At 38.4% G+C, this 10,725-nt stretch overlaps 1 protein-coding gene across 1 annotated transcript in view; it reads left to right on the plus strand.

The window, feature by feature from the left end:
- Window positions 1–10,398, plus strand: part of LOC127638414 (ATP-binding cassette sub-family C member 8-like) — a 101,376-nt gene extending 90,978 nt beyond the window's left edge. The window contains exons 32-40 of the mRNA XM_052119935.1: window positions 2,531–2,644; window positions 2,962–3,082; window positions 3,287–3,417; window positions 6,502–6,580; window positions 6,685–6,793; window positions 7,054–7,157; window positions 9,016–9,149; window positions 9,917–9,979; window positions 10,193–10,398. Of these exons, the coding sequence (XP_051975895.1) occupies window positions 2,531–2,644; window positions 2,962–3,082; window positions 3,287–3,417; window positions 6,502–6,580; window positions 6,685–6,793; window positions 7,054–7,157; window positions 9,016–9,149; window positions 9,917–9,979; window positions 10,193–10,330 (993 nt within the window). The 3' untranslated portion in view covers window positions 10,331–10,398. The remainder of the gene's footprint in view (window positions 1–2,530; window positions 2,645–2,961; window positions 3,083–3,286; window positions 3,418–6,501; window positions 6,581–6,684; window positions 6,794–7,053; window positions 7,158–9,015; window positions 9,150–9,916; window positions 9,980–10,192) is intronic.
- Window positions 10,399–10,725: the final 327 nt, after the last annotated feature.

Genomic DNA, 10,725 nt, shown 5'->3' on the forward strand with positions numbered 1-10,725 from the left:
CTAGTCAGGATCGAGGGAAGGATGAATGCAACAATGTACAGAGACATCCTTGATGAAAACCTGCTCCAGAGCACTCTGGACCTCAGACTGGGTGAAGGTTCATCTTACAACAGGACAACGACCCATAGCACACAGCCAAGATAACAAAGGAGTTGCTACAGGACAACTCTGTGAATGTCCTTGAGTGGCCCAGCCAGAGCCCAGACTTGAACCCGATTGAACATCTCTGGAGAGATCTGAAAATGGCTGTGCACCGACACTCACCATCCAACCTGATGGAGCTTGAGAGGTCCTGCAAAGAAGAATTGGAGAAACTGCCTAAAAATGGGTGTGCCAAGCTTGTAGCATCATACTCAAAAAGACTTGAGGCTGTAATTGGTGCCAAAGTGCTTCAACAAAGTATTGAGCAAAGACTGTGAATACTTATGTACATGTGATTTTATTTCGTTATTTTTAATAAATTTGCAAAGATTTCAAACAAACTCCTTTCACAACGTCATTATGGGGTATTGTTTTTAGAATTTTGAGGAAAATAATGAATTTAATAAATTTTGGAATAAGGCTGTAACATAACAATATGTGGAAAAAGTGAAGCGTTGTGAATACTTTCCGGATGCACTGTAATGACTGAAGTGATTTTCTAGTACCAAATTAGCAATTTAGCATGATTACTCAAGGATAATGTGTTTGATTGATGGCTGCTGGAAATGGGGCCTGACTAGATTTAATCAAATATGACTTTTTTCAAATAGTGATGGTGCTGTTTTTACATCAGGTATGTCCTGACTATACTTTGTGATCAGTTGAATGCCACATTGGTGAATTTAAGTACCAATTTCCTTCCGAAACAGAAATAATCTGTACATTATTCTAAATAATAACAGTTTAGATAAATAAAATGCATTATATTGTTGTGCCAAATCAGCAAAGAGTTGATAAGACAATACAAAAAATGGCTTTAAAATCCAATATAATATTTAATTCCATATTATTGAACATAAACCCATAATTGGCCTACTCTTCACAGCAATCCATTTTGCAACTGAATTAGTCAAACTATCTGAGATAGATTTATTATAAGGTATTGTCTAAGGATGTGTAAATGTACACCTGCATCAGATGGACACTTTTAGAGCATCTCAATTTGGTTGCGTCACATAAACAGCATTTTTAAATCACTGTGTCAAGTTATACGTAGTTTGAAACACAAGTCTCGAGACACGTCTCCTGCGTTCAGATTTGCGCTCCATCAAGTGTTTGAATGCAAGAATGAGTCAGCATCTTGTGCTGTCTGCTGTCGGTGTGTGGTTTGTTCTCTGTATATGCGTATTGCCTTTACAGCTAGAGTTTCGCTTATTGCCCCTTGGAGAAAACAGATACTTCAACAGGTACTTCAAGCTTGAATTGCTCCGATGGCAGGAGTATTCCATATTAAGGGGACATGACATTTTAACATGTTATTTTTACAAAATGATCGCACTGAATTAACGTGTTAAATTGACAGATAATAAAAACATTTTAATGCCCCCCGATTAAGCATGTGAACAAAAAATTTGAATTATTGAATATTGACTCTTTATTTCAGTTCAGTCATGACAACTCTCAGAATTATTTAGTATGTTAATGTGAGTATGACATATTGCTAGGATTTTGGCCTAAGCGGATTATATCTGCTCCGTAGCTAAGTGTATGTCTTGCTACTGTTAAAACATTCACAAACACACTGAGTTAGCATGTGGACATGCTGCTGCTGCAAAATTAGAAAAACACAAGGCATGCTGCTTAAAGCATGTATGACATACTGCTGCACAATTAGCTACATGCAATCCCCATGTAGCAGATCTAGACGAGTGGAGCTGGAGTGGAGGTGGGTTTCAGAAAAAAAATACTATTTTGCCACGCTGAGCAATTTATATGTACAACTTTACTTTAGTACAAAGAGAGAGCACACGAGTTCACTGGCTACCCGATTACATGTCAAAGGACCAATACACCATGTGATCCCAATTTGCTTGACATATCAAATGTGAGCAAGACGATTGGCTAACAGATAACAAGTTCAAGAACCGCTCTTGCGCCATGTAGAGTTTCGTTTAGTTGTTTTTAATGCATTAACTTTAAGAGAAAAAATATCCATTTAATACATATTTACAAGAAATACATTAATACAATTAACTTTCTCTGTCAGAGTGGTGACCCTGTTATCAGTGCAAGTGCGCCGACATTTTAAGGTGTCATGCTCGTGGCTCGGGTTTTGAGTCCAGCATTCTAAAGAAATTAATTGTTCCTTTTATAGATACTCTGTTTAAAAAATGTTTTGTCTCATTTCAACTTTTGACTTTGTGCGACATTGTTTCAGTGCGATAGATGATCACTGTAGCATAAGTAATACTTTGTGCACTTTTTAAGCTCTGTGGTTGTTCCATCTGATAAAATGCTTCCTTAGACAGATGACAAATAAACAAAGTATTTGCTAGGATGTTCGTATGAACACAATTGTAATCATTATGCTGTTGTCTCACCTCTACAGGAGTACATTGGGGCCTGTATAGTCCTGATAGCAGCTGTGGCCTCCATCACCAACTCGCTGTTCAATCATCTGTCCACTGGGCTGGTGGGGCTGGGACTCACTTATGCCCTCATGGTAAGAGCACACAAATACTTCCAACTTTCTCCACACTTATGGTGGACTATCAACAGAAACCTTTTATCATATTTAATACAGACTATAGAATAAAGAATATAAAGCAGCGTTGATTTTTTCTCAAATAGCCCATTGATTTCTATGTATTTTCAAAGTTGGAATATACAACAAGCAACTTTTGGAGAAATGCTAAGTTTATTTGAATTAAAAATAAATGATCAAACCAGCATGTTTTCTGGATCCAATGAAACTACATGATATAAAGGCCGTTAACATTAAACAGGGTGTGCCTTGTGTATGTACACGTTATCACTCAGGTGTCCAACTACCTGAACTGGATGGTGCGGAATCTGGCTGATATGGAGGTTCAGCTGGGAGCTGTGAAGAGAATAAAAGCTTTTCTGAAAACTAAGCCTGAAAACTATGAAGGACTGCTCTGTGAGTATCACTACACACAGGATATATGAGCCACATTTACTCACATAGACTACAGTGACTTAGACTACAGTTCACTTTGAGTCTCATTTTCACTCTAATTGTACACTCAGCATTTGTCTGTAGGTCTCAGATTCTGCCTCTTTGCATCCATCAATCTATCCATTTTTCTGATCTCGTATCTTCTTTGTTATATGTCTCTCTCAGCTTCGACTCAGATTCCAGATGGTTGGCCTCAGCGGGGTGAGATTCAGATTCAGAATCTGAGTGTGAGGTACGACAGCACACTAAAGCCAGTCCTGAAACACGTCAATGCCCACGTCAGACCAGGACAAAAGGTACTATAAACTACCTTGAATTATTTATAGTACAATTATCAATGCTTTTATGATTGTATATTAATGGTGCAGTTATGTCACATCAGAATTACCATACAGGTGAAACTCGAAAAATTAGAATATCGTGCAAAAGATCATTAATTTCAGTAATTCAACTTAAAAGGTGAAACTAGTATATTATATAGACTCATTACAAGCAAAGTAAGATATTTCAAGCCTTTATTTGATATAATTTTGATGATTATGGCTTACAGCTTATGAAAACCCCAAATTCAGAATCTCAGAAAATTAGAATATTGTGAAAAGGTTCAGTATTGTAGGCTCAAAGTGTCACACTCTAATCAGCTAAACACCTGCAAAGGGTTCCTGAGCCTTTAAATGGTCTCTCAGTCTGGTTCAGTTGAATTCACAATCATGGGGAAGACTGCTGACCTGACAGTTGTGCAGAAAACCATCATTGACACCCTCCACAAGGAGGGAAAGCCTCAAAAGGTAATTGCAAAAGAAGTTGTATGTTCTCAAAGTGCTGTATCAAAGCACATTAATAGAAAGTTAAGTGGAAGGGAAAAGTGTGGAAGAAAAATGTGCACAAGCAGCAGGGATGACCGTAGCCTGGAGAGGATTGTCAGGAAAAGGCCATTCAAATGTGTGGGGGAGCTTCACAAGGAGTGGACTGAGGCTGGAGTTACTGCATCAAGAGCCACCACACACAGACGGGTCCTGGACATGGGCTTCAAATGTCAAACGTCTTACCTGGGCTAAAGAGAAAAAGAACAGGTCTGTTGCTCAGTGGTCCAAAGTCCTCATTTCTGATGAGAGCAAATTTTGCATCTCATTTGGAAACCAAGGTCCCAGAGTCTGGAGGAAGAATGGAGAGGCACACAATCCAAGATGCTTTAAGTCCAGTGTGAAGTTTCCACAGTCTGTGTTGGTTTGGGGAGCCATGTCATCGGCTGGTGTTGGTCCACTGTGCTTTATTAAGTCCAGAGTCAACGCAGCCGTCTACCGGGACATTTTAGAGCACTTCATGCTTCCTTCAGCAGACAAGCTTTATGGAGATGCTGACTTCATTTTCCAGCAGGACTTGGCACCTGCCCACACTGCCAAAAGTACCAAAACCTGGTTCAATGACCATGGTATTACTGTGCTTGATTGGCCAGCAAACTCGCTTGACCTGAACCCCATAGAGAATCTATGGGGCATTGCTAAGAGAAAGATGAGAGACATGAGACCAAACAATGCAGAAGAGCTGAAGGCCGCTATTGAAGCATCTTGGTCTTCCATAACACCTCAGCAGTGCCACAGGCTGATAGCATCCATGCCACGCCGCATTGAGGCAGTAATTAATGCAAAAGGGGCCCAAACCAAGTACTGAGTACATATGCATGATTATACTTTTCAGAGGGCCGACATTTCTGTATTTAAAATCCTTTTTTTTTATTGATTTCATGTAATATTCTAATTTTCTGAGATTCTGAATTTGGGGTTTTCATAAGCTGTAAGCCTTAATCATCAAAATTATATCAAATAAAGGCTTGAAATATCTTACTTTGCTTGTAATGAGTCTATATAATATATTAGTTTCACCTTTTAAGTTGAATTACTGAAATTAATGAACTTTTGCACGATATTCTAATTTTTCGAGTTTCACCTGTAATTGTGAATATCTCTGCACACTGTGCCTAACAACTTGACAATATTCACAATATAGCATGGCCCTTATATTTTGTTGCTTAAAAATTCATTTGTATTAAATATTTAACCTTTTAAGCTCAGATGGTCCTGTGAGGAAAAATAAATAATTGTCAAAATATTAATAACTACAGTCTTGACCATCAAAATATTTATCGTTTGAAAGCTTAGAAGTTCTACTTAGCGGTTAATGTAGGCATTATGAACAAAACTGTACAATTGCTTTGAAATTTGCAGACAAATTAGAAGTGTTCCGTTTTGATAATTTGTACAGTACATATTATTGAAATCAGTAAAAACATCAAACTCATCAATTAGCCATGTGTCATATGTTGTTAGAAAGTTCTCGAAAGAGCAGAATACAACCAGCCTATTTGGTTTACTCACAGACAAAAACATAGCGAGTAATAGCCTAGTAAAGTATATGTCTTTGACATTTATGTTTCATGTGAATAGCCATTGCTCATATGCCACTTATAACTGCATGAAAAATAAACAGAACATAAAACATCAGATACCATTACTTAAGAGGCGATTATCTCACAAACGAGCCAACACACAAGGTAATAGGATAATTATATAAGTACAATGAGGACAATTACAAATGATGCAGCATCATAGAATGCTAAACCAATCAGATTTGGTTCAGATTGGCGGAAAAAAGTCATCCATATTTGGGCAGAGAGTCATGTAATTGGTGACTGTTATATTTGGCTGCCAAGTACATGACACAGACTCAATGATTACTCAAATGTCATAGATTGAAACTCTTTCTGTGAAATCTCATTACTAAAATCATGCCTGCATGCTATGCAAACCTTTAGTCTTTAGTGTAGTTAGTTCTTATGTACAACTATTATGTTTTATTTGTTTGGAGATGTTTTTGGACACTAGGATAACTTATTTTTGTAATGCTATAACTTTTGATTGCTTTGTTGAATCAACACACAATTTTACTCAGTTACAGGTGACATGATTGGGAACAAAACAAAAGCAGTTTTTCAGAGCCACCTTATTTACACCCAGAGATATTTAATGTCAAATCTGAAAAATAAGGGGGGGAAAAGTACATTTTTGGATCAAGTTTTTTGTGATGAGTCTCAGAATTTATATTTATATTGTTTCAAATTTGAAAAGTTGTTTTTGTAGAGTTATACGTTTTTAATTCTGGGTATGCCACATAAACAGGAAATATTTAAAAACACCATCAGGGCTTAAAGATTTCAAGAATGCAATATAAATATTAATCAGCTAATTCATATTTAAATACTAAATATGATTAGGTATTATTCAAGAAATTGGGCTTGATCCAAAGGTTATCCAAATAGACTACTGTTTTTAACGTTGTGTTTGTGAATTACAACACATTTACATTGTATTGATCTGTTATAGGTTGGGATCTGCGGTAGAACAGGAAGCGGCAAATCGTCTTTCTCACTAGCGTTTTTCAGAATGGTGGACACATTTGAAGGTGACATTCATTAGGATTCATTTAATCTCAATTTAATGATTATCTTATATTAATTCCATCAGAATTTGTATAATATTTCATTTTAAGTCTGCATATTTTAATAGGGCGAATAATCATTGATGGCATCGACATAGCAAATTTGCCTCTTCAAACGCTGAGGTCTCGCTTCTCTATTATTCAGCAAGATCCCTTCTTATTCAGTGGAACCATCCGGTAAATATCTTAGTGGGAGTTAAACTGAATACTGCATGTGTCTATAATTTTCATTCATCACAATATACAAGACATATTAGGAGAGAGTTGCAATATGCTTTATTGCTTATTAATAACTAATAGCTCCTGTGGGGAACATCACCCACTGAACTGCTCCAGGTTTACATTATAAATGAAAGGCACTCTGGAACTGCAGGACACTTGGGGCACCCTGAATAAATAATATGTTTTATAATATCTAATATTGTAATTTTTTTCAGTTTTAATCTCGATCCAGAGTTGAAGGCTACAGACAGCATGCTGTGGGAAGCATTAGAAATCGCACAGCTCAAACCTGTGGTCAAAACCCTGCCTGGAGGACTTGGTAAGGACACTATAGATGTGAAGAACATGCTAGATACTTTAACTTGCCATATTCTACTGGATCTTATCAGACAACCTGAGAAATGTGGTATATAAAAATGAAAACTACCAGCAGACCTGCAATATGCATGTTTACTGCTTAAATTATTGGCCCACTTACAGTACATAATAACGACATGTTTAATATGCAATTTCTATTTAGATTGAACAAGTTACTTAATAAATGCAAAGGCAAATATTTACAAGTCGTGCATTTGTTTTATCCACGTATCCGTTCACAAACAGCCAGTACGTCCTGGGGTGGTCGAGACTGGGCCAGTTCATCCCGTTAGGTCTTACATGGTAGTCTTATTAATACAAGATCATCATTAGATTATATTTGTTAGGCCTCATATCAGTCACAATGGTTGTACTTTGGAAATTCAAAACAGAAGTCTGCATCAAAGTTTGGGCAATTCCTTTGTGGGGAAAAAGTTAAATCTACAGTATTAACTGCAGACGCGATAACTAAAGTTGGTGGGATTGAATGAACATGCTTTTCTGTACTTAAATTAAACTGGATCTTTTTAATGTAAAAGGTGGTATATTTAAAATTTTTAGCATCTTATTTTTTTCCCATGGTCCACTCAAAAAGTTAGTCAAGGTTTGTTCTTCCAAAAAAAAGTCAATTTCGTTTTTCATGACTATTTCCCACCCTCTCTCTGACCCTTGAAATGAGATTAGATACAACGCTTACTCACATGTACATCATGCCAGGGGCTGCCTTCCCAGCCCTGCCTGCCGGCAGGTCATCCCCGCCTCTTTGGACCTGGTAGGGTGACAAGGGGAGGGAAAAAACAAAAACAAAAATTAGAGGGAAAGGCCAACACGGAGCGACAGCGGGAGAGAGAGATGAGAGGGAGAAAAATAAAAAAATAGGCTGTAGCTTGGTCCTCGGCCACTCCTCCACCCTCTAGTGGACAACAGCTTCGCCTCCCCGGGTGGATCGGAGGCAGTCCTCTGGCCCCTGACGGACAGAATGCCCTGCTGTGTTTTTGGTGGATGGAAAGGGTCTCCCCTGGCAGCGGTTCTCCTGCTCCAGGTGGTCGGCCAGGATCCCGCCCCTCCCCGCTCATGGTCAGTGGTCCTCTTGACCCTGCCGCATTCTAGCGGCAGGGTCAAGAAGTCTCCTCCGCCCCTGGCAGCGGCCCTGACCGGTGGTTGGCTAGGAGCAGCGACCGTCCAGGTGGTTGGCAAGGAGCCCCTCCTCCCCTCGTGGCTCCTCCGTCCCCCGGCACATGGCTGCGGCTGCTCCGTTGGGGTGGATGGTAGTGGTGAGGACTCTATTACAGCACATCCCCTCCTTCCCGGGTTGCACCAGTGTGAGACACTCGGAATGAGAGGAGGAGGAGGCAAGAACCGGCTTAACAATATAAATAATTGTTTAATAACAAACTTAAACAAAAAGACAAACGCTTAATGGACAGCTGCTCGTAATCTCTCTCTCTCTCTGGAACTCACCTTTATCCCTCTCGAGGGCTTGAGTAGCCTGATTATTTTAATGTGTATGGATTGACCCCTTTCACTTACATTGTAAGTGTCTTACTGTCACCCAAATTTTAGCTTTTTTCTTTTTTTTATATTAGCCATTTTTAAAGAAAATGAAGGACGAGTCGATGTTTTGTGGTAATCAATATTATGCCACAAATGCTGTTGGTTGAGCTTCACTTTTATTGAACCCAGAATATTCCTTTAAGCACACCACCTCAGGACATTATACAAGCTATACAAAGTTGAGTGTTTTGAGTGGACAATATAAAAGACAGAATATGCTGGATTCTGTGGTTAATTGATTAGTACTCTTTCTTCCTGTGTTTCAGACGCTATAATAACTGAAGGTGGAGAGAACTTCAGCCAGGGGCAACGTCAGCTTTTCTGCCTGGCACGTGCATTTGTGCGGAAGAGCAGTGTTCTGATTATGGACGAGGCCACTGCTTCCATAGACATGGCTACGGTGTGTGTGTGCGTGTGTGTGTGTGTGTGTGTGTGTGTGTGCGTGCGTGTGTGTGTGCGTGTGTGTGCGTGTGTGTGTGTGTGTATGTGTGAGCGTATTTATCACTTTGTGGGGACCAAATGTCCCCATAAGGATAGTAAAACCTGAAATTTTTGACCTTGTGGGGACATTTTGTCGGTCCCCATGAGGAAAACAGCTTATAAATCATACTAAATTATGTTTTTTGAAAATGTAAAAATGCAGAATGTTTTCTGTGAGGGTTAGGTTTAGGGGTAGGGTTAGGTTTAGGGGATAGAATATAAAGTTTGTACAGTATAAAAACCATTATGTCTATGGAAAGTCCCCATAAAACATGGAAACACAACATGTGTGTGTGTGTGTGTGTGTGTGTGTGTGTGTGTGTGTGTGTGTGTGTGTGTGTGTGTGTGTGTGTGTGTGTGTGTGTGTGTGTGTGTGTGTGTGTGTGTGAGATACTATAAGAGACATAAGTACATGAGAGAGACAAGTAGAAACCCCAGGGGCCAAGACCTCGATTCACTTCACACTATTCTCAAGAATCCTCCTCGTCAGTGGAGAGGCTGACACAAATGCTTCATCTCTCTTGAGTAAATGAACAGTGGCTGCACTGAATGCACTGCCTGAGTTTAATAAAGGAACAAACAAATAGTCAGGGTCAATTTGACAGATTTAAAATGAAAGAAAAGCTTCCGTGTGAATTATGACAGAACAAATAATATAACAAAGATAAATGCTTTTTTTCCACATAGGAGAGCATTCTACAAAAAGTTGTGATGACTGCCTTTGCAGATAGGACTGTGGTAACAATAGCTGTAAGTACTATTAGTTTGCTGTCCTACTTTAAAATTCAAAGTCTAAATGTCCTCGAGACTCTCATAAAATGTTTTTTTGGCAGTGTACAAATCATGTACAACTAACCAATGTACACATTCGCATACAAACAATTCAATGCTTTTAATGGTTACTAAGCAATATAGCTACTGTAGTTCAAACGATGTCTCAAACTATATTGTGTTTTTCCACAGCATCGTGTACACACCATCCTGAATGCAGACCTGGTGATTGTGATGAAGAGAGGTGTCATTCTAGAGTTTGATAAGCCAGAGATTCTCCTGAATCAAGAGGACAGTGTATTTGCATCATTTGTGCGAGCAGACAAATGAGTCTGGGGGACCCTCTATTGAAAGTGCAATTGTACCATGAATAAATAATGAATTATTTATTATTACTATCATTATCACGTTTGTAAATAATATATTAATCATTTATTAATAAAAACAATCACATAAACAATGAGTTTTTTCTTTTTAAATTGTTTAATGACATGATTTTTAAGTTATAGACAGTTTATAAGTTGACATTTCAAGCAATGACAGCAATGTCCTGCTGTGTGGCATGATATATTAAATCAGCAACATTTTTAATTTTTGTATACACGTAATGCATTGTACAGCAATTTACTCATTATAAAATTACTTTAGAATCTACATGGAATATTTTTCCCATTAAAAAATAATAATGTCACACTGCAGGACTAAAATGTAAAAGGAGGATTAAA

The sequence above is a fragment of the Xyrauchen texanus genome, chromosome 46 (assembly GCF_025860055.1).
Source record: "Xyrauchen texanus isolate HMW12.3.18 chromosome 46, RBS_HiC_50CHRs, whole genome shotgun sequence".
In the NCBI taxonomy this organism is placed as follows: domain Eukaryota; kingdom Metazoa; phylum Chordata; class Actinopteri; order Cypriniformes; family Catostomidae; genus Xyrauchen; species Xyrauchen texanus.